The sequence below is a fragment of the Carettochelys insculpta genome, chromosome 29 (assembly GCF_033958435.1).
Source record: "Carettochelys insculpta isolate YL-2023 chromosome 29, ASM3395843v1, whole genome shotgun sequence".
Lineage (NCBI taxonomy): Eukaryota > Metazoa > Chordata > Testudines > Carettochelyidae > Carettochelys > Carettochelys insculpta.
Window position 1 is genome coordinate 4,099,611 of NC_134165.1, and position 24,239 is coordinate 4,123,849.

The 24,239-nt window shown below is 54.6% G+C and overlaps 1 protein-coding gene across 1 annotated transcript in view; it reads right to left on the reverse strand.

The window, feature by feature from the left end:
* The window catches only part of VAV1 (vav guanine nucleotide exchange factor 1), a 69,021-nt gene extending 52,386 nt beyond the window's left edge, over positions 1–16,635 (reverse strand). Inside the window, exons 1-2 of the mRNA XM_074980392.1 lie at positions 16,432–16,635; positions 11,158–11,274 (exon numbers count right to left, since the gene is read on the reverse strand). Of these exons, the coding sequence (XP_074836493.1) occupies positions 11,158–11,274; positions 16,432–16,635 (321 nt within the window). The remainder of the gene's footprint in view (positions 1–11,157; positions 11,275–16,431) is intronic.
* Between the last annotated feature and the right edge of the window lie 7,604 nt (positions 16,636–24,239).

The window sequence follows — 24,239 nt, forward strand, 5'->3', positions numbered from 1 at the left end:
GGAGCTGGGCTGGGTCCTGGTGGAGCTGAGTTTGCACTGCTGGATGCACCTCCAGGCTCCAGCGGCCTCTGCGGAGTGAGGAGGAGATGGGGGCACTGCACTGCCTGGGAGGAGGCATTGGCTCTGCGGGGAGGGAAGCTGCGATCCTTAACGGGGCTGAGCAGCTCCGACAGGGGCAGCCCAGATGCCACTCTCCCTGTTCACTTCCCCCACATGCAGCGCAGACGGCACCCTGCGCAGCCCCCCACTGAAATAATGTAATGGCTTTAAACGAATTCATTCTAGTTCCATTATTTCTGCAGCAGGCAGCGCAGGGAGCTGCAACAGCAGTCAGCAGCGACAGCGCCCAGAGCCGCAAGTGGCTCCTTAGAGAGCCACAAATGGCTCCTTAAAGAGCCGCATGCGGCTCCAGAGCCACAGGTTGCCGACCCGTGTCCCAGAGGGCGCAAACTGAACAGTTCATCATTGAGTGCTCCCTCGTCTCCTATTTTCTGCCTCCGACAGACAGAAGACAGGGACATCATTCCTACCCAGCCTGGCTAACAGCCATTGATGGACTGAACCTCCTTGAATTTATCTAGTTCTTTTTTGAACCCTGCTAAATTCCTGGCCTTCACAGCACTGTAGGGCACCCTGTAATAATGCCCAGGCCAGTATTACAAGGCATTCAGCCTGTTGGTAAAAGTAATGGGGGTGGTGACCAGTGTTCCCAGGCCTGCCAACAGGGGTGGGGGGGCAAATGGGGCAGTTGTCCCAGGGCCCAGCCTTTCAAGGGGTCATGGAGCTCCAGGACCCTCTGACATGCCAGTAGCACGGCTCTGCATGGCTGTGGGGCGCCACAGTCCCAGCAGCGCTAAGGGTGACTGCTCTTTGCCCCACCCCTTCTGGGGCATGGAGCCAGGTCCCTCTCCCACTTTGCTCAGGCGCCTTTGGTGACTGTCAGCCCCACTGAATGTCCACTGTAAACTGAGCACTGGGGCAGCTGCCCAGGAGAGATTATGGGGCAGCTCTGCTGATTAGCAGAGCCGCCACAGCTGGCGGCATGTGTATCTATTGGTGGTGCACATCCCCCATGCCTTGGCGCCCACAACAAAAATTATTCCGCCCGTGGGTGGAAAAGGTTAGCAGGAACCCTGATTTCAGTTTCTGTTTCGGTGCTGTTCAGATGAGGAACAGGTCAAGCACTGAGCAGCCTTGTCTGTGTGATAGTGACGCATCTACGGGCAGGAAAATATGTTAATTTACCCCACTCATCTCTCATCCCATGACCTACCGGAGCTGGTCACACTTAACCTCCCAAATCACAGCATAACCCCCCGTACTACAGAGCCCAGGCTGGCCTTGATGCACAGACGGTATGAGTCTGTTACAGCATGAGCTGCTAGTGCACGGTGCAGAAATCCGGGACTCTCTTATCCAGCCGGACCACGGATGTTCTAGGACGAGAGTATACCAGGCTGGGCCTGTGGCTGTGGCCATTGCAGGAGTCCCCCTCCCACGGCCTCTGCCCCGCAGAAGCAGGGCCCATGAGGTGGAGACTCGCAATCCCCTCCGCAGAACAGCCCCCCGTCCCGCCACACCCTGGGGCCAGAAGGTTGGAGCCTCTGCCTGCCCCTGCAGCTCAGACACCAGAAGCTACAGCCGTCCCTGCCCCACAGGCCCAGGGGACAGATCTGGAGCCTCCTGTCTGCCCCACAGCAGTCAAGGGGGCAGGGCCTGGAGCCCCGCGGCAGCCCCTGAGACCCTGGGCTGGGGCCAGACTCCTGGGGGTCGGAGGCTGCTATCCAGAGCTATCTGGGTGTGGAAATCCCAGATATCCCCAGTCTGGCAAATTCTCTAGCTCAGGACCTGGCAAGTCCCGAGCTGCTGGATAAAGTCGCTGAAACCTGGGGAAAGCTTCAACTCACTAGTGCAAGATACTCTGGAGGTCATCAGATTTTATCCCCATTGTGGCAGCCAAAATGGTGACCACCACATTAACATCGCTTGAGACAAAGGCCGGGCAAGCACTTTGCAGGAGACCATCTTTTCACTGGCAAATCGATCTTAGTCCAAATGGAATTTTTTTCCTCGGGAAAGGGCTGGTTTTCCCCACTATCCTTTCCGCTAAGCAAAAACAGGAAGAGCCGAGTTTGCGACTGCCAAAAAGCACGTCGAAAGAAGTTCTGAAGTTGCCAACAGGTTCCGCGCGGATCTGAACGATTTCTCCAGGAAAATCTCCGCTTCCCTCTTCAAAAACGTAAGTGAATTAGAATAAAAAAAAAAAAAGCTTTTCAGTAAAAACAAGGATGAAATCAAAATATTTTATTTCCACTGACCTGGGCTGGGCGCAGAGGGGACCTGGATGACAAGTTTGAGAAGTTTGTGGCAATTTTAAGCCAATATGGGGGGAGGCAACTTTTGCCTGGAGCCACGTCTACCCCTCTGGGGCCTGCCAGAAGGGAAAGAGCTGCGGTATCTTTGGGGAGGATGGTCTACCTGCATGGTAGGAGTGTGTGTGTTTGGCTGGGCCTGTTGTAAAGAATGGGGCATAGGGATTTCAAACACCCAGGAGGTTTGTGTAACCCAGACACCCCAGTGTGGTTCACCTGCCCATGGAATGGCACCTCAACCACTGAGCCTCTTCTGCAGCCTGAGGTGTGAATCTACTGGCTTTTAGCACAAACTACACCAGTGCCTGCACTGAGGTCCCCGGTTCAAGTCTGCCTGTCAGTCCCACATTTGCCAGAGCTCACATTTGGGCGGGAGAGTCGCCAGCTTGAAGGCCAAGAAGCAAGGCCTTGGAGCTGGGCTGCAATCCCCCAATCTCAGCAACCTGGGGGAGGCCCGTGGGTGCTGCTGAGCCACCTCGGTTCTTTAAAATCACTTCTGTGCTCCCCTCCACCCTCGAATCCACTTCCTGTTCCTCACCCCTTCCTGTCTCCTCTCCTCTAAACTTCCTCCTTCCCCCCCGCCCTTTCTGCCCCCATTTTACTGTAACTGGAAGCTTCATGCGCCCCTTGTCAGCCAGCTCACTCGGCCCCAAGGCACTGGGCCAGCGCAGCCCACGGCACCCGCAAGCTGAGCTCACCGGCCACAGACATGCCCTCCAGGCCACGGTTTCACTTTCGTCTCCTTGTGAAATTTCAAGTACGCTGAGTTCAAAAGAGAAAAAAAAGATTGTGGGGGGGGCACTTCTGACCGAGAACCCCAGCTCGGAATGCGCCCAGCTCTGGGGAGCAGCTGTGGGGGCCAGGTTCTAGAACTGGCCAAAGAATGCAGAGTTGAACATAGAGTCATCGGGCCCAACTCAACTCCCCTGCCAACCCTTGGGCGCTGGGAACCAGCTCTGCTGCTTGGGGAACAGCACAGGGTGGGGGAGGTTAAGTAGCTTTAAGTGCCCCCTTGTGCTCCCTGGAGTCATGCTTGTCTCCTGTGCCATTGAGAGCAACCTCAAGGCTGCTCTAACTCATGCTGTGTCTTCTGTGGGCCCTAGCAGGACAGAGAATAGCCACAGAGCAATGCACTCCACTCACAACCCTCATTTGCCCCCTGTGGGGTCTGTAGGAGGCAGAGAATACCCACAGCTCAGTGCACCCCAGCCATACCCTCATTCTGCCCCCTCTGGAGACTAGAAATGCCCACAGTACAGCACACTGTTCAATACTCTCCCTACGCCGGGCACTGGGAGGCCCCCTGCACCGAGGAGCTCTCAAGCGCCAGGTGAATCAGCAGCAAGAATTCAGCCCCATGGGCAGTGTTCCGATAAGCCCAGCGCTGGGGCCACTGCTCAAGAGGGATTCAGGTGCCTTCTGGCTGATTAGCAGAGCACCGACCACCACCTACAGCTGGCAGCACATGGTGGTGCATATCCTCCTAGGCCTTGGTGCACCTCATAAACTTTATTCTGCACATGGATGGAAAAAAATTAGAGGGAACCCTGCCCATGGGTCTAAGTCACCTCTGGTTTGACTCTGTCACACTGGACAGAGGAGCCAAGAGGGACTGGAACCTGCAAAAGTTCCCTGCTGTGGGATTGTTCCAGCAGAGAAGGAGAGACCCTTATTTCGGTCCACACCAGCAGTCACCAGAGTAAGTGCATCCCAAACAGAAGGAAACGTAGAATCAGAGGCTGGAAGAGACCTCGGGAGGTCATCAAGTCCAACCCCCTGCTCCACACAGGACCAACCCCAACTAAATCATCCCAGCCAGGGCTTTGTCAAGCCGGGACTTAAACACCTCTGGGGTGGAGATTCCACCACCTCTCTCCATAACGCATTCCAGTGCTTCCCCACCCTCCTGGGGAAATAGTTTTTCCTAATATCCCACCCCGACCTTTCCCACTGCATCTTGAGACCATTGCTCCTAGTTCTGCCATCTGTCGCTGCTGAGAACAGCCTCTCTCCGTCCTCTTTTAATCCCCTTTCGGGTAGTTGAAGGCTGCTGTTAAACCCCCTTTCCCCGCCTGCACTCTTCACTTCTGCATATTACATAAAACTCAGTCCCTCAGCCTCTCCGCCTAAGTCCCAGGCTCCGGCCCCCCGAATCATTTTGGTTGCCCTCCGCTGGACTCTCTCCAATGTGTTCCACCTTCTCTTGGTAACGAGGGCCCCAGAACTGGACACAGTGTTCCAGACATGGCGCCACCAGCGTGCAATCAAGAGGAATAATCACTTCCCTAGACTGGCTGGCACTGCGCCTACGAATGCAGCCCCACGTGCTGCTAGCCTCCTGGGCCACAAGGGCACAGTACCTAACTCACAGAACTGGAAGGGACCTTGAAAGGTCATCAAGTCCAGCCCCCTGCCCTCATGGCTGGACCCATCACCTTGGTTGACTCACATCCAGCTTCTTGTCCACTGTGGTCCCCAGGTGCTTTTCTGAAGGGGTAAAGGATGTTGGACACCTCCTAGCTCTGCTGCAGCCTGCGGGTCCACCGTAAGCAGGTCCATCAATCTCTCTGTGCCTCTGTTTCCCCACTGGTCTCCTAAGGCTACTAGCACTGCGGGGGTTGGGAGAAATACATTAAAGACTCTGAAGTGAGCACAGAGCTAACAGTGACGGAGGCCAGCTCGGTACCTTGGGCGGCTACCGCCCAGAGCCCCCGTCCTAGACCAGAGCCCACAGGGCTGAGCGCTGGAGATTCACAGAACAAAAAGGCAGACCCCTGCCCCCAAAGAACTCACAACCTGCAGCTTGAATCCGCCTGACGGACTCCGGGAAAAGCACCCTAGGACTCTTTAAACAGCTCATGATTTTTAAGGATACTTTTGGATGGGACTGAACTGTGCTTTTCAGAGGACGTTGAGCTGCTGACGCTGCCTGGGAGCCAGTGATGCTGCCTGGGGGCAGGCAGAGAGGGGCTGCATGAGCACCGGGTACTGCCCCATGGTGGGTGATGCCTGGTTGGGTAGGGTGAGCTCCACAGCGGGGCCACGCTCCCTTCCGCCAGCCCCATCTCTCTGCGACTAGGGAGGGCTGGGCCGGAAACAGGAAGCTCTGCGGAGCCATCAGATCGGCTCCCTCCACCCCCGAGCCGTCGCTGGGGAAATTGGCTCCCACAGAGAGCAACTACTGAGCGCAGCAGGGCTGACGTTTTCCTCCGACTGCATCTGCACAGCTGGGGCTGGGGATGTCCCGTATCACACAGCCCAGTTAGCGCTGTGCTGCCTGGGACACACGCTCAGCTGCAAGTGGATGCAGAGTATCGTCGGGTTACGCTGGCTTAGATCCCACCCCTCATGCTTGATTCTGTTACCCCATTGCCCTGCTTTGGGCAGGAATGGAGGAGGAGGAGCTTTAAACCACCTTTCTGCTCCCCAGAGTCTGGGCTCTGCCCACCTCCTGAACCAAGTTAAAGCAGCCTTGTGGCTGCTCTAGCTCACTGGCCCCTGGGAAGCAAAGAACTGCAGCAGCACTGCAGGCTCTAGCTGTACCACCGCTCTGCCCTCTGTGGGACCAGAGCCCTGCCCCTTACACTAGATCCACTAGTTGGGGTGTGTGGAGGGGGGATGCTCTGGAGGCTGTACCCTCCTGGAGCACCCGAAAGGGCTGTAGCATCACTAAGAATGGAGCACACAGGCAGTGGGCTACAAGCAGGCTGCTAAGGGGGCTGCAGCAAGGCCAGATTTAACCCTGGGTAAGTCCCACCAGTGCCACCATCCTGCTGCCCGCACTACTAGTGATTCAGGGGTTCGGTACAAGCGGTCTCGCTCTCCTCCTGAGCTGTGGCCTCAGGCAGGCTGGGTCCGGGCTGCGGAGTCCCAGCCCTTCTCCCGGCAGCTCTCAGGCCGGCCTGACTACTGAGGAGACAGGTTGCTCTGTGGCTTGGGGCCCTCAGCTCGCTAGAAACCACCTGCTCTGAGCTGTGCTTTCAGAGACCCCAGCCCTCTGAGGTCTTCTCACCCCCGCAGGGCGCTTAGCATGCTCTTGGAAGGCAATCAAAGCGCAAGGCGAGTGCCCAGCTGTGGGCAGGCCCCATCACTGCAGTTCATCTTGCCTGCCTGGTCCCTGTGCCCCCCTCTGTCCACGCACAAACCCTGCCCAGCCGGCCAGCTGGGTCAGAGCCCAGTGCCGCTCACACTAAGCAATGAGGGTGAAGGTTAATGCCACTCTAGTCCTCCCACCTTCCCATCATTCCTCTGCGTGCTGGGAAGAGCAGACAAGTTCCCCGGGAAAGGACCAGAGCTGTTCCTCTTTGTGCTGCACTGAGATCTCCAGCAGGGGCCAGCAGCCATTCTAACAGCACATGGGCAAGCCCAGCAGCAGGGAGGAATGGACCAGGAACTGGCGCTGGGCAGGTGCCGATCAGGCTTCTTCCGACACAAAGCCCTATCCGAGGGGTGAGAGTGTAGAGGAGGACTCCCTCGCCCGGGATCCAGCGTGAGACGGGCCCTCGTGCTGCTGGGAAGGGGTGGGCTCCAAGCTGCGACGCAGCCTTCAGCACCGTACTGATCTCGGCTCCTCTACGTGGGTACATATCCTGCCTTCATGATCGTGGCTTGTGGGCGCCTCCCAGGCATTCATCAAATCTCTCTTGTTCTCTCTCTCTCGCCCCGGGGGAGCACTGCAGCTGTGCCAGCAGGGGGTTGTTTCAGGCGGTGCTGGTGTCTGTGCCAGGGCTGCAGTCGCACAGGGGAAGGCCGGTTAGGAAAGAGAATCCGGAGCTTATGTGCCCACAGGTGGACTTGAATCTGGGATCTCCCAGTTCTTGTGGCAGGTCGTTCCACCGGCTTGGAACTGACCCCCAAGAAGGCTCCGTCCCGCTTCGCCCGGACGGCAGACAGAAACGCTGAGCCTGAGGCTGGGCCGGGGAGAAAACCCAAGACCTTGAATTGGACCGTGTTCCAGGGGAGCAGATGTGGAGAGCCCCAGGCAGGGAGAGGGGCTGCTGGCGAGAGGTGCCGAAGGACCTGGCGTTCCCCAAGGGCTGAAGGCTTCCTGCCAGGTCATCACAGGGTTGCAGTTGAGCTCCGCGGTGCCAAAGGCCTGAGTCCCCAAGCCACCGCTGGTGACAGACGTTGCCAGGCCCGGAGAAATGTAGGGGTTGGGGGCTCGGCACCAGGATCCCCGAAGGGGCGTGGCCTTGGGTGGAAGGGGTGTGGCTTCAAGATAGCCTCCGCCCACCAGCCCTCAACCCCAGCCAGAACACATTGCACAGGGCTCCAGTGACAGGTTAAAGGGTCTGGGACTCCTGCTGCTGTTGTTGCCACCATAGCAATGGCAGCTGACCAGCACCCGGGCCCTTTTAAATCTCCAGGCCCCCGGGCAACTGCCCCTTCCCCCCCATCGACGTCCAGGCCCCAGCCAGTCAGCTGCCAAGTCCTGTTCTGCTTCCATGCTCTAATCTCAGGTCCCTGGGCTACTGGGGGCAGGCGGTGCAGCCTGCAGTGAGAATGGGTGTCCGTGGGACTTGGCCAGTGAGCAGCCTGGGGGCTGAGGGCTGGTCCCCTTCCCTGCTCCTCAGGTGAAACCCTCCAGGGAGGAATCAAGAGGATTTCAGTCATTCCCTGGACCCCATGTCACAGTGCGATGAGCCCAGCGCTGGGGCGGGATGTGGAGGATACGGACCACTGTTCGGATCCTGGGCTGAAAGCGAATACCGGGACTTACCGGTGCACCCTGGGGAGGCCGGGGTCCTGGGCCAGGTGCGGACGGCCCTGGGCCTGCAGAAGGGGCAGGGCTGGGGACCAGTCTCCCCCTGCCAGCTCTCCACGGCCTCCGTGGTGGTGGCGGCTGGGAGCCCCAGGGTTCCAGTGGCAACTTGAAAGGCCCCTGGCTCCCACCGCCACCACTGGACCCCACTGGAGCTGCACTTTCCGCACCTCCCGTCAGCAGCCCTGCCAGTAGGATCCGGGGTAGCAAAAGGGGCAGGATGTCCAGCAATGGTGGGGACCTGCGGCCTGCGCACCCTCCGCCTGGCCCCTTCTCCTGTGTGCCTCTCGCGTGCAGGGGCACCAGAGCCCCACACGGCCTCCCCCTGCCCCGCCCTCCCAGCACCTTCGGAATGCCGTGAATCAGCTGTTCAGGACATCCCAGCGCTGGGAGGCAGGGGGAGGATCAGGGATGGAGGCCGGAGCAGCTCCAAAAGGGCAGGGGGGGGGCTCCGATACGTGAGAGGCACATGGGGCAAAGGGGCAGGGAGGGGTTCAGAGGCCACATGCGGCACATTGAAATGAAGGAGGGCCTCTTCTGTGGCCCCTGTCTTGCCCGTCGTAGGTGGCCGCTTCTTGCCCATACCACATACTGGCCACTTCCACCGCTGGTCAGCTGTGATTGGGGCAGGGACCATCTGTTTGTTCTGTGTTGTACAGCACCTAGCACCATGGGATCCCAATCCACACGTAGGGCTCCTAGGCTGTACCATAATACACCTAATACTACTTGATAACCACACGGCAGTGGTTAGGTCCCCAGGCGAGACGGACCGGCGCTCAGAGTCAGTGCAGCAGGGAACCAGACGACAGTCTAGACCCCTGAGGGCACAGGGATTGCTGGGTGGGATCGGGCCCAAGGTTCTCACAGCCCTGGATCTTTTCTCTGACAGTGCCAGATGGCTCAGGGGAAGCGGAAGGAACCCTGCACAGTGAGTGTGGGAGATCTGCCCCAAATTAGGTCTCCTCCTGCTCCCACAGACTGTCTCAAACCCTGAAACTGACTCTCCTGTCACACAGTGACCACCATTAATTATCAGAGAGGGAGCCGGGTTAGTCTGTAGCTTCGAGAACAGCAAGAAGTCCTGCGGCACCTTATAGACCAACAGATAGTTTGGAGCATGAGCTTTCGTGGGCAAAGACCCGCTTAGTCAGATGCAACTGACGAACCTGCATCTGACGAAGTGGGTCTTTGCCCACGAAAGCTCAGGCTCCAAAATATCTGTCAGTCTGTAAGGTGCCACAGGACTTCTCACCATTAATTATGTCAATTTGGGGTATTATGGGTGTTACGGTAGCAGCCACAAGCTCCAAGCTAGATTGGGATCCCCTGTTGTGCTGGGCACTACCTAGACCCCGGCCAAGATCAGGGCCCCATTGTGCCAGGCACTGCCCCGACCCTGGCCAAGATCAGGGCCTCGTTGTGTCAGGCGCTGCCCAGACCCCGGCCGAGATCAGGGCCCCATCATGCCAGGTGCAGCCCAGACTCCAGTCGAGATCAGGGCCCTGTTGTGCCGGGCATTGCCCAGACCCCGGCCGAGATCAGGGCCCTGTTGTGCCAGGACATAGCCAATATTTTTCACTCAGCTCCATCTGGGGACCAAAGTCCCACGGACTTTCAATGACACTTAAGTGCTTTCTTTTCAAAATCGGCCTTTAGGCACCTCCAGCCTTTAGGGGTGTTTGAAAGGCAACTCAAGAGCACCCTGGGGAGAGGCTGAGCAAGCGAGTGCACGCTCCCGCAAGCGGAACTGAGGAAGGAACTTGAATGCAAGCCCAGCAGAATGCAGGGTTCCAGCGAAACAAAGAGCTTTTCTCTCTTGCCTGGCCAGGCACACGTGCAGGGAGGCTGGTATGTTTCATGTCTCCTGGGAAAGCTCTGATTGGTCTCCCACACATACCCGTCTTCCCCTGCCGCGAAGGCGCGAGACACTCTCAGCCAAGGCGGCGTTTGCTACCAACAGAGCAGCTGGCATGCCCAGGCTTGGAGGCAAACACTGTCTCAGCATCACCCTGGGGACCACCCTGAAGCTCAGGTCCACCTCTAACATACACACACCACCATCCATCCTGTGAGGCCCCAAAACGATCTGCTGCCACTAAAATGCAGCCACCACGAGGGCAGAACGTGGCAGCTGATAATGACAATGCTGAGCAGACCTCACCCCCCCCCCCCGGCACTGAAATGCAGCTGCCTCTGCTGTGGGACAGAGCAGCTGTCCAACAGTACGCAGCAACACTGCAAGGGAGAACTCGCCCTATACTGAAATGCAGCCACCTCTGAGGTTGGATGAAAGCAGCTGCTTAATGGGACACACTGATTGCACACCCAGCACTGAAATACAGCTGCCACTGTGGTAAGAAAAGGCAACTGTCCATAACACACAACAACACTGAGCAAGACATCGTTCATCTAGCCACCTATAGGGTGGGGCTGGGCAGCTGCTCCCCAGCTGCACAATCTGCAGCAGCCTTGAACAGAAAGCGAAGGAGAACTTAAACGGCAAGGGGGTGGGGGGTAATTAAGAGAAGCAGAATGGAATAACATATTAGAAATCAGGCAGAGCACCAGGGTTTACGCCCTTGAGCAAATCACCCCAGGCTCTCTACTGACCGTAATACCCCAGTGACAGGCGCCTCCAAAATACAGAAGTGGTGTGTGGCTCAGAACAAGTGAGAACACACAGCTTAGCCAGCAGCGCATCTGCTGGCTGGGATCCTGCCCAGGACTAGGTGAAACCAGAGACAAAGAGAGAACCACAGGATTGGGCTGTAGCCAGCAGCCTCCATAGCTTTATAGTCATCACAGATGAGTCCTAGGTTGTTCCAACCACTGGGGACTCACTGGATGATCCTGAGGTCAGGTGCCCACAATGGCGTTCTGGGTTTCCCACCCAAGAGCCAGCAAGGCCTGGCTGTGCACAGCTTACAGACATCACAGCCCAGCGCAGCAGCGAGTGCATATTGCAGCTCTCCCTTGCCCACAGAATAAGAGCTTGCTGCAGCCCCACAGCACAGGCCTCACCTGCCCACCACTGAAATGCAGCCACCTCTGGTGTGGAATGCAGCAGCTGCTAACAGCGGCAGAGTCGCAGTGTGTAACAGTCAAGGACAGGAAGTGAGGGAGAATTAAAACTGACAGCTGGGGGCAGGGAGGGAGGGATTTAAGAAGGAAGCTCAGGAAGTCTGGCTCTGCAGCTCAAGCAGCTGTAAGATTTTGCTGTGTGTTGTCCAGTCCAATCCCTGTGTGTCAGTGAAGATAATTCACTTGCCAGCGTCCTTAAAGCCCCTCTCCTTGGGAGAGCTTGGGGCATCCCCGCTCCATTGTTCAGGTCGTGGTCACCCTAGGAACAGTCCTGTAACGTGGCAACCTCACTCGGAATTTGGCTACCTAAACACAGCAGGAGCTGTTGATAGTCTTTTCCCCGTATCAACAGGGATGTTGTTTTCAAACACTGGGACAAGTTGAATAGTAACAGAGAGAAAGTCGTACGTGCCATCATGTGCCAACAATGCCCAGATGCTTTGTATATTGGACAGACTTCAAACTCTCTTAAACAAAGAATTAATGGGCACAAAACAGACATAAAAACACTCCTGATGCAAAAACTGGTCAGCCAGCACTTTAATGGAGTGGGCCATTCTGTTAATGACCTGAAAGTTTGCGTCTTACTGAAGAGGAATTTTCACAACACTCTGGAAAGAGAGGCTGCTGAACTCTCTTTTATATTCAAATTCGACACATTAACACGTGGTTTGAACCAGGACGGGAATTTTCTAGGTCATTATAGGGGCTCTTTTGCATACTTGGCTTTATCTAATTCTTGTCTCCCCCCCACACCCCCTTCTGCCCCTCTGCTCTCTGATGTGCTCACCTTGATAATGTTTTGCTGATTTGTCAACCTTGATTACTATTTTTGGTTCTCTGGGCCTTACATACGGAGTTTGTTCTGGTATGACTATGCTCTGAAGAAGTGGGTCTGTCCCACACAAGCTCACCACCTAATCAATTATTTTGTTCATCTTCAAAGTGCTCCTGGACTGCTTTTTTGTTGGGACAAGTTGAGAGACGGTTGGGGGAAAAGTCCTGGGAGGAGAAGTAGACAGAGCACTAGGCTGGGACTCAGTACTAGGCTTCCTACCTAGAGACACTGCCCTATCAGCGAGAGCAATCGGCCCCATTCTGCCTTGCCATCCTCAACCCACTGCTGGCACCAATATGTGCCCGCCCTGAACCCTGAGCATGTGTCCAGGTGGAACCCTGGCCCAATTTTTGCCTCATCACTCAATATTTTTGCTGCTGGGTGACCGCGGACAGCTCTGTGCCTCAGTTTCCCTACCTGTAAAATAGGGATATTGATGCTGGCCTTCCTTTGAGCTCTACGGATGAAAAGAGAATGCTATGGATGATTATTAATCGGGACTCAAATCTTACAGGCTGACAGGCCGGGAGTACAGGGACCGTGAAACTCTTACATAACCAGCACGAGTCAGCGCTGGCCAGTTCCATCATGTCATAGACTTTAAAACTAGATGGGACCATTAGATCAGCTCATCTGCCCTCCTGCAGAACATAGGCCGTCCTATCCAGCCCTGGTACCCTCCCGCTGAACCCAGAGACGCTAACCAACCCAGCGCATTTCAGACTTCAGGAAAGCATGTTGGTGGAACCCAGCCAGGGCTCCTTTCCACTAAAGCCACAGACTAGGCAGCTCTTGCTGACCATGCTTGGTGCTAAGCCTGGAGCTCTTGCGATGGCACGACCGCGCTGCGCCTCTCCAAAGCAATTCAGCGTCCCTGCCTGCCGTTTCTGCAAATGCGGAAACGGGGGCCAAGCAGGGGAAGCAGTTTCACAAGCGGAAGCAGTGACAAGAATCCAAAATGGAACGCAGAAGTCCCAGCGTTCCCATCCTTCATGCTACCAACCGGCATTTCCCTCCCAGTACTGGGGACAGAGCTGAGGCAAATCCTCAGCCTGCCCGCTCCACCCACTAGGCCCTGCTTCCCTCCCAGAAACTTGGAGTTCTGACCTCCAGACCGCTTTCCGTCCCAGGAGGGAAAAGAGAACCCAGGAGTCTTGGCTCCCAGGCCCTTACTTGTCTATACCCTCCCAGGGCTGGGATTAGAACCCACCACTCCTGGCTCCCAGGCCCCTGCTTGTTCAAGCTCTCCCAGGGCTGCCATGAGAACCCAGGAGTCCTGACCCCCAGTGACACCTAGAAGCCAAGTGGTAAACACTGCTGCAAGGGATCCCCCCCAACACACAAGCATGTTCACCCTCACTGTGACGCAGCTCAGGTTACCAGAGCTGAGGGTCATGCCCACCCCCACGTAACCCCCCCATTTCCTTTGTCTGGAGGGAGAGCCTGGACAGGCCGGATTTACTCCGAGGAAAGTCAGAGCCAGTCTGCCCTAGTCTCCGGTTCCACAAGGCTCTGAGGAAGTGGAGGCTGGGAGCAATTTGCTTCTTTTGTCTCCCCCATGATCACATGGGAATGACTGAGACACTAAAGGCCTCTTTTCTCCAGAGTCGCTACCTTACCGGCGAGAGAAACGGGCCCCGCTCTGCCCTGCCAGCCTCGACCCACCACCAGCAGCATTGGTGCTCCTCCCTGACCCCTGAGCATGGTCCCTCTTCTGCCTCACCTCCCAAACGACCCACTGCAGGATTTTCCACCTCTTCTGACGCTAGGTCTAATTCAGCCCCGGCCACGCCTTCCAGCTCTCATCCACCATCAGTGTGTTTGGCCGGAGAATGCGGTGGGCAGTTTACCACCCTGGCTATGCCGGTTTAAGTGCTAGTTTATAGGGAGAGGGTTACACCAGCAGAAGAGGGCCAGGGAACTGACATAAATAGTACCTGCTGAACCTCTCTAATCCAGAACTCTCTCATCCGGCAACGTCTGTAATCCGGCATGGCTTTAGTGAGCTGGACTACCACTCATCAAGGATGTGGCCGTGTTTCCCGTGGTCCCATAAAGTTCGTTTCCATCCCCAAGTCCCGGCTCTCAGTGTTCTGTGCTCTTATTTAGCTGTAATTTACCCCAAAATGTCTTCTAAAATGGTGTTTCTCAACCCTTTTTTTTTAATATATAAAGTGTCCTCTTTAAAAAAAATATATAAGTCCCCCAGTACCTACAATTTTCAGACACACAACAGTTTTTCCAACATTGCAACACATTTGTTTAAACAACTTAATCACAGTTGGTTTGCGGGGGGAGGGGGAAGTGTCTATAGGCAATAAACCTGCCATCGTACTTATGATTGTGCAAAAAGGATAAAGGAAAACCTTAAGTCTAATTGTTTTATTAATAAAAAAGGTTGAGAAACACTGAGTTAATGTACCCTCTGGAAGAGCTCTGTGTACCCCCGATTGAGACCCACTGATCTAAGAGCCCAGTAAGCAGCAAATTCTCTGGTTCGGTACCCGTCCGGTCCCAAGGGTGCCAGATGGGAGAGGTTCAACCTGTACCAGCAAAAGCCCTCTTAGGCCAGGTCTACAATAAAGACGTTACTGGCTAATGTTGCTTAGGGATGTGATTTTGGGGGAACACCTCTATCAGCAAAAGCCCTCCAGCAGCTGGTGTTACGGCAGCCCAAAAGTGCCCCTGCCCATTGGTTTCAGGGAACTGGTATAAGCCATGTGGATGGAAGCACACTTTCGCTATAAGCTGTGTTTGTGCTGGGAGGGGTGGGCAGGGCAGCTGTTCCAGTATCCACCAGGCCTTAGTGGTATCGGGAAGTCCACACTGGCAGGGCTTAGCTATGCAGACCAAGCTGGCCAGCCCAGCCACACTGGTGTCTCGTAGTAGAAAAATTGCATGCTGTGCTGTAGAAGTCGGTCTAAATGACCTCCCCGACCTCGTCTCTAATAGCAGGACCATGACAGAGCAGGAAAGAAAACCCACGAATTGTGACATCCAGAGTCCCTTGCTCTAACTACTAGACTGAACTCTCCTACCCTACATTCCTGGCTCCAAGCCCACCCTGTTCTACGGGGCCCCGCTCCCCTCTGAGAGCTGTGGAACCCAGAGGTTCTGACACCCACCCTCCCCTGCACTTCCCTCCCCAGGAATAGGATCTAGGAGTCGGGGCTCTCCAGCCCCGTCATACTATTACACTGCTGGTCACCTACACCCCCGTGCCCCTGGGAACGAGGGTCGATGCAGCTCTACAGCTGAAATCGGCTTTGAGAAAAGGTCTTGTTAAGGTGCAGGTTGGTGTGTCAGCTCTCCTGGCCTCTGTCCCCAGCTCCAGAAGGGGAGCAGGGCCTAGAATGGGGGAGGCGGCTGGGAGTCAGGATGCCTGGGTCCTATTCCCAGGGCTGGAAGGTAGCGAGGGCTAGTGGGGGATTCTGGGAGTCCGGACTCCTGGGTTCTATTCCTTTCTGCCATTGGCCTCTTATGAAAGGCACCGACTGAACTCCAACCTTGAACTCCAATATTCAGGGGGCTATGTCTTGCCCTGCTCAGGTACCCCTGAAATTCCCAGGGCTTGGCGTCCCTCCCCTCCTCTGACTGCTAGTGCCTTTGCAGCTGGGAATTGGGGTCTCCCAACCCCTCGCTCAGGAGGGCTTGTCAGCCCCCTCCCCCACCGTTCACACTCCTGGCTGCGCCCCAACCCGCAGGGGAGCGGCGCTGGGGTCCGGCCCAGCTGCATTCCCATGTGCCAGGCCCAGCTCACCGAGGGCCCCTCTCACCTGCACCCCCCGTCCCCCAACCATCCCTGCTGAAGGGTCCACAGCCAGTGCCTGCAAAGCACCCGCCCCCACTGAAAGCACCCTCCTCCCCTCCCCCGACCCACCTTCCTGTTAACCCCACAGCTGCTGGGGGAGGAAGCCTCTGGCTCCCCAGGTCCTCTAACCTCTTGGTCCTCAGCAGGGGCCCAGAACTACCCACCACCCAGCTGTTAACCATTTAGCTGCCAGCTGGCTGAGCAACTCCCCACCCCACTCCCACACACGCTCTACTGTTAACCCCTCGCTTGCCAAGGGAGTGGTGGTGGGGGCGCTCCAGGAACTCCTCCTCCTCTTGGGTGTTAACCCTTTAATGGCCAACTTGGTCGAGAAGGGGGACATTAACCCCTTAGGTACCGATGACACCCCTCCCCCCGCAAGCCTTGCCTCTCTGTCCAGCATGTCCCCCTTCCTACAGGCTTGATGCTGTGAACACCCACTTCCCCCCACGTTAACCTCTTCACTGTCAGCTGGATTCTGCAAGCCTCCCACTCAGCTCCCAGATTAACCCCTGAGCTGCCAGACGCCCACCCCGTTCCTCCCCGGCCCCCCGCCAAAACCCACCTGGGACATCTGGGGCCGCAAGTTGATCTCGCGCAGGTTGACGGCGTGGGGCATGAGGTTGTTGAGCAGCTGGCAGAGCAGGACGCCATCCCGCAGGGCCTGGGCCAGGTCGCACACCTGGGCGCTGGGCCAGGTCACCCGGTGGTTGGGGGGCAGCACCCGGCACTGGATCAGCCAGTGGGCACATTGCTTCCACAGCTCCATGGCCCCAGCCGAGCCCCACCACTGGCTGCCTCTGCTGCGGCTGCCTCCTCCTCGTGTCTGGGAAACCGATGCTGAGCGTGACGGCTTCCTCTTTTGCAACTGACACCAAACCACAGTGCAAGGGGGCTGGGGTGGAGGCGGCCTGGGAGCTTTCTCCGCCCTCAGCACAGGGAGGAGCTGCGAGGGAAAGCGGCTCCTCCCTGGGATAAGAGCTGGCCCAGGAGACAGGCCCCTTTTGAGAGCACCTGCTGGGGGCGGGGAAGGTCCTGCCCGCACATAGCTGGGGCAGCCAGGGCTAGGCCCCTGGCTGGTCTTTGCTCACAAAAACACCCAGAAGTCCTGTGGTACCTTATGGCCTAACAGATTTTTGGAGCATGAGCTTTCGTGGGCAAAGCCCCGCTTCATCAGCCTTCGCCCACGAGAGCTTACGCCCCAAAATATCGGTTCGTCTATAAGGTGCCACAGGACTTCTGGTGGTCTTTGAAGATCCAGACTAACTCGGCTACCCCTCTGAGACTTTGCTCACAAAGACCGGAGATGAAGGAAAACCTCCCGTGCTGGCGGCAGTAGTAGACACCTTATCCACTTCACGGGGGTCTCGCCGTCTCTTTCACACACATCCTCCAGGAAGCGAGCAGGTCGGGCTCATCCCTGAGGCACAGGCAGGGAAACTGAGGCACGGGGCAAGGAAGAGATTTGCCGAAGACTGGCTAGGAAGGCTTCAGAGAAGCGACTCGCTGTTTCGGTCACAAGTCAGTCCCCAGCTACTCCCGCTAGGCTCCAGCAATCGGAGCCATAGGAGTAGCGCGTGGGTTTGCTTTTCGGGGATATCGTGGGAGGAGCTGGCCGGGGTGCGGATATCTGCAGCAAGATGCCCTGAGGGAGTCACGTTCTGTACGGAGCCAAGCACAGGCACCCACCCCGCCAATGCTCAGTGGGTTGAGTATTGGGCTGCTAAACCTGGGGTTGTGAGCTCTGTCCTTGAGGGGGCCATTTAGGGATCTGGGGCAAAAAAAAAAGGGGGGGTGCAGGAGTGCTTAGTCCTGCCAAGGGGGCAGGGGACTGGACTTCATGACCTCCTGAGGTCCCTTCCAGCTCTATGAGATGTGTATCTCCCTATATATATCTGTACACTGTCCAAACTGATCTTTCTCCAAATCCCTGTTCCCTTGAAGCATCCACTAGGGGTCACTCTTCTCCGCATTTTGCAGCAGGCCAGGCCGTGTTTGCAGACAGGTGGTGTGTGGGCAGCAGAGAGGTTGGGAATCAACGCTGAATCCGAACCAGGGGGCAAGGGGTGTACAACGCAGTGTAGACATCCCCTTACAGATCCCTGGCCATTCACACCCCCAGTGCTGGGATATAACACTTCCCGTGGGCTGGCGGGAACAGGGCAACATATGCCTTTCAGTGCAAGCACAGAGGGCATGTATCACAAAGAACAAGTCCTGTAGCACCTTAAAGACTCACATATTTGTTTATTAAAACAAAAAGGCCGTCCAGTAGCACTTTAAAGACTAACAAAATAATTTATTAGGTGGTGAGCTTCTCTGGGACAGACCCACTTCTTCAGACCATAGCCAGACCAGAGCAGAAGTGGGTCTGTTCCACGAAAGCTCACCACCTAATAAGTTATTTTATTTATTAAGTAATGGGCATCTGTGAGTAAGATCCACTTCTTCCGGTGGTGGCGGGGGGGCTCTCTCTTCTGAATCCATTACACATAGTACTGGTTCTCAACCAGGGACACACGTTCCTCTGAGGTGCACGGGGCTCAGCTGAGATGTACATCAGCTCTCCTAGATATTTGCCTAACTTTACAATGGGCGACATGAAAAGTCAGTGCAAACTAAAGTTTCACAGAATCATAAAACACTAGAATTGGAAGGGACTTCGACAGGTCATCAAGTCCAGGCAGGACCAAACACCATCTAGATTATCCCCGATAGGTGTCTACCTGACCTGCTCTCAAATACCTCCAGCAATGGAGATTCCACAACCACCCCAGGCAATTTATTCCAGTGTTTGACCAACCTGACAGTTAGGAATTTTCTCCTAATGTCTAATCTAAACCTCCCTTGCTGCAGTTTCAGCCCATTGCTCCTTGTCCTGTCCTCAGAGGCCAAGGAGAACAATTTTTCTCCCTCCTCCTTGTAACCCTCTTTGGGGTACTTGAAAACTATCATCATATCATGTTTAATAAGGACAAATGCAAAGTGCTCCACTTGGGAAGGAACAATCAGTTTCACACATACAAAATGGGGAGAGACTGTCTAGGAACGACCACAGCAGAAAGGGATCTAGGGATTACAGTGGACCACAAGCTAAATATGAGTCAACAGTGTGATGCTGTTGCAAAAAATGCAAACATGATTCTGGGATGCATTAACAGGAGTGTTGCGAACAAGACATGAGAAGTCGTTCTTCTGCTCTACTCTGCGCTGGTTAGGCTTCACCTGGAGTATTGTGTCCAGTTCTGGGCACTGCAGTTCAAAAAAGATGTGGAGAAACTAGAGAGGGTCCAGAGAAGAGTGACAAGAATGATTAAAGGTCTAGAGAACGTGACCTATGAAAAAAGGTTGAAAGAATTGGGCTCGTTTAGTTTGGAAAAGAGAAGATTGAGAAGAGACATGATAGTGGTTTTCAGGTATCTAAAAGGGAGTCATAAGGAGGAGGGAGAAAACTTGTTCTTCTTGGCCTCTGAGGCGAGAACAAGAGGCAACGGGCTTAAACTTCAGCAAGGGAGGTTTAGGTTGGACATTGGGAAAAAGTTCCTAACTGTCAGGGCGGTCAAACAGTGGAATAAGTTGCCAAGGGAGGTTGTGGAATCTCCATCGCTGGAGATATTTAAGAACAGGTTAGATAGATGTCTATCAGGGATGGTTTAGATAGTACTTGGTCCTGCCATTGGGGCAGTGGCCTGGACTCGATGGCCTCTCGAGGTCCCTTCCAGTCCCAGTATTCTATGATTCTATGTCCCCTCTAAGTTGTCTCTTTTCTAAACTAAACAAGCCCAGTTCTTTCAGTCGTCCCTCATAGCTCATGTTCTCTAGACCTTTAACCATTCTTGTTGCTCTTCTCTGGACCTTCTCCAATTTCTCCACCTCTTTCTTGAACTGTGGCGCCCAGAACTGGACGCAACACTCCAATTGAGGCCTAACGAGCACTGAGTAGAGCCGAAGAATGGCTTCTCGTGTCTTGCTCACCACACTCCTGTTCATGCATCCCGGAACCATGTTTGCTTTTTTGCAACAGCATCACACAGTTGACTCAAAGTAACTTGTTTATACAGCTCTATCTATTAGCCACTGGAATGGAAGTCCGATATTTATATTCCAATTGATTTAGTTAGGATTATATAGTAAATATGATAAACTCTGCAGCTTTTCAGTAGTAGCGTCCTGGGACACTTTTGTATTTTTAGATCAATGGAAAACGACCTGGGGATTAGCCTGGATGGGAAGCTGGATATGAGTCAACAGAGAGCTACTGACATATTGGGATGCATTAGGAGGAGCGTTTCAAGCAGATCTAGAGAAGTTATTGTTCCCCTCTATCTAGCACTGATGAGGCCACATCTGGAGTATTGTGTCCACTTCTGGACCACTGCAGTATAGAAAGGATGTGGACACGTTTGAGCACTTTCAGCGGAGGGCAAGGAAAATGATTAGGGGGCTGGAGCACATGACCTATGAGGAGAGGCTGAGGGATTTGGGCTCCTTTAGTTTGCAGAAGAGAAGAGTGAGGGGCAAGTTGATAGCAGCCTTCAGCTTCCTGAAAGGGGGGTATAACAAGGATGGAGAGAGGCTGTTCTCAGTAGTGAGGGGTGGTAGAACAAGGAGCAATGGTCTCAAGGTACAGTGGGGGAGGTCAAGGTTGGACATTAGGAAAAACTCTCTCACCACAAGGGTGGTGAAGCACAGGAATGCATTACCGAGAGAAGTGGTGGAATCTCCATCCTGAGAGGTTTCAAAGTCCCAGCTTGACAAAGTTCTGACTGAGATGATTTAGTTGGGGTTGATCCTGCTTTGGGCAGGAGGCTGGACTCAATCACCTCCTGAGGTCCCTTCCAGCCCTAGGATTCTATGCTTCTATGATCTAATTTTGTAAGCTAGTCATTTTTAATAGAGGTGAACTTGGAGGACCTAAGATAAATCAGCCTCCTGAAAGGGGTAGTAGTAGTAGGCATCCTTCAGTCTACGTAGACTATGGATTGTGCCCTTCATAGTTCCATTTGCGATCATCATTTGCAGCGTCGACTGTGACTCTGAAGGCCCACACGAGAGTGACAGTCCTTGCTGCATCTGTTGCATGTGTAGTGGGTGTCTGGAAGGTCCTTACTGAGCTTTATGTGGGCTCGCTTCTCCCTTGCTAGCTGTCTGACCCTCATCTCACCCTTTTGAAGGCCCTTGTGTAGTTCCTGCCTCCATCAACTGCGATCGTTTGCCAGCGCCTCCCAGCTGTCCGGCTCAATGTCTACCTCTCTGAGGTCCTTCTTGCAAACATCTTTGCAGCACAACTGGGGGCATCCGGGAGGTCTTTTGCCAGAGGCTACCTCGCCATACAGGATGTCTTTTGGGATCCTTCCATCATTCATCCTGTGGACGTGGCCAAGCCAGCAGAGCCGTCGCTGCCTGAGGAGGGTGTGCATGGTTGGGATTCCAGCTTGCCCAAGGACGGCGGTGTTGGGCACTCTGTCCTTCCACGATATTCAGCCTCTTTTCCTGCCAGGTGTACAGGGTCCAAGACTCACTGCCGTAAAGTAGGGTGCTGAGGATGCAGGCTCTGTAGATTTGCATTTTGGTGTGGGTGTACAACCTGATGTTATTCCACACTCTCTCGCTGAGTCTGGACAGAGTTGTGGCTGCTTTTCCGATCCTTCTATTTAGCCCAGTCTCCAATGACAGGGTGTCAGTGATGGTGGACCCGAGATAAACGAACTCATGGACGACCTCTAATGTATAGTTGTCAGTGCTGATTGATGGAGGTTCAGCAACGTCCTGACCAAGTACATTTGTCTTCTTTAGGCTGATGGAAAGCCCGAAGTCCTTGCATGCTTTGGAGAACTGATCCAGCAGTTTCTGAAGCTGGTCTTGTGTGTGTGACACGACAGCAGCATCAACTGCGAAGAGCATATCTCTGATGACGACTTCCCGCACCTTAGACTCAGCTTTCAGCCTTGCAAGATTAAACAGTTTCCCATCAGATCTTGTGTGCAGCAAGATGCCCTCTGTTGAAGATCGAAAGGCGTGCTTCAGGAGGAGTGCGAAGAAGATCCTGAACAATGTCGGAGCAAGGACGCATCCTTGTTTGACGCCGCTCCTGATGCTGAAAATATCCGATAATGTGCCATCATATTGGATGGTTCCTCTCATGTCTTTGTGGGAAGACTGGATCATCTTGAGTAACCATGGCGGACAGCCTATCTTGTGGAGCAGTTTGAACAGTCCATCCCTCCTGACCAAGTCGAAGGCCTTGGTCAGGTCGATGAAGGCTATGTAGAGTGGCTTCCTCTGCTCCCTGCATTCTCCTGCAGCTGCCTCAGAGAGAAGATCATGTCAATGGTAGAGCTCTTTGCGCAGAATCCGCACTGTAATTCACGATACACCCTCTCAGCAATCTTCTGGAGTCTGCCGAGGATGACGCGAGCAAAGAGTTTACCAGTGATGCTTAGGAGGGAGATTCCACAGTAATTGTTGCAGTCGCTTCTGTCTCCTTTGTTCTTATACAAGGTTACAATGTTAGCATCACGCATGTCCTGTGGAACCTCACCCTCTCTCCAGCACAGGCACAGTAGCTCATGTAGGGGTTCCAGGAGTGTGTCCGCGGCACACTTGATTACCTCTGGTGGTTTGCCACCCTGGCCTGGGGCCTTTCCTACTGCAATGCTGTCGATGGCTTTCTTCAGTTTGTCCACAGTTGGTTCCTGATCCAGTTCGTCCATTACTGGTAGGAGCTCGACGGCATTGAGGGCTGTATCAACCACAACGTTTTCGCGTGAGTACAGCTCGGAGTAGTGCTTGACCCAGCGCTCCATCTGTTTGGCTTTGTCAGGGATGACTTCACCAGATTTGGATTTCAGAGGTGCCATCTTGTTCTGGGTGGGTCCTAATGCCTTCTTGGTGCCCTCGTACATTCCCCTGAGATTACCAGAGTCAGCACTGGTCTGGATGCTGCTGCATAGCTGGAGCCAGTGGTTGTTGGCACAGCGCCTGGCTGTCTGCTGTACTGTTTTTCTGGCTGCTCTGAGCGCTTGCAGGGTACTCTGCCTCGGTGAGCGTTTGTACTCCAGGAGTGCAGCGCGCTTCTTTTCGATGGCTGGAATCATCTCATCGGAGTTAGCTTCGAACCAGTCATTTGTGTTTCTAGCTCTTCTTCCAAACACCGACAAGGCCATGTTGTAAATTGTATCCCTCAGATGCTGCCATCTGGATGTCACATCGGCACCCCCAGGGCTGCTGCGCAGATTCTCCTCAAGGGTCTCTCTGAACTTTTCGGCTCTCTCTGAGTTTGTTGTCTTTCTGTCATCAACGCGGGGCCTTCCGGTTGGTTTAGAGCGGTACAGCTTCTTGGGAATCACCTTGAGTTTGGAGCAAACTACCGAGTGATCTGTATCACAGTCGGCACTATGATAGCTGCGTGTCAGAAGGATGTTTTTGAGGTTATCACGTCTAGCGATGACCACGTCTAGTTGATGCCAGTGTTTTGAGCGTGGGTGTCTCCATGACACTCTGTGCTGTGACTTTGTTTGGAAAAATGTATTTGTGATGCACAGATTGTGGTACGTGCAAAGTTCAAGAAGACGCTGTCTGTTTTCATTCATTTTTCCCACACCAAAGTGGCCTAAGCAGGAAGGCCATGAGCCACGATCGACTCCAACTCTTGCATTGAAGTCACCCAAAACGTACAGTTGTTCGCGAGCAGGTATTTGCGCTATGGCAGCACTAAGCATGTCATAGAACTTGTCTTTTACTTCTGGTGTGGCGTACAGGGTTGGAGCGTAAGCGCTGATGAGGTGGACAGGACCGGTGCAAGTTTGAAGTATGACCTGAAGGAGTCTTTCTGATCCGCCCATGACTAATTGCAAAGGCTGAGAGCCACTGGTTTGCAGCAGTACATTTCAACAGTTGGTTCTCGGAGCTGGGAGTGCCCACCGGTTGGCAGAGATGGCTGTGTTTCACCTTTTCTTTTTTAAATCATTTTCCCCAAAATTTGCAGAAATTGAGGGCAAAATTCCCATGTGTTGACCGAAACCCCCCCTACAAACAAATAAAAATTGCTCTGTTGTTGTTGTTTTGGAAGCAAGGGTTGCCTCTCGCTGTTTGTCTGTGCAGCGCCCAGACAGCAGGGGCCTGATCCCAGCTAGGGTCTGTGCAGCTTCTGATATAATGGGCCTGCGGTCTGTTCAGCACCTGAAACAAGGGGGCTCAGATCTCCATCTAGGTCTGTGTAGCACCAGGTGCAGTGGGCCCCTGATCTCTGTCAGGGTCTGGGCAGAATCGGTGTTTGTCTCTTCTCGTCTCTCTTGCAGTGGGGCTCAGAAGACACCCAGAAGGGAGAAGCTGCCCCCTCCCTGGGTAGCCTGTTCCAACGGCTCGCTTGCC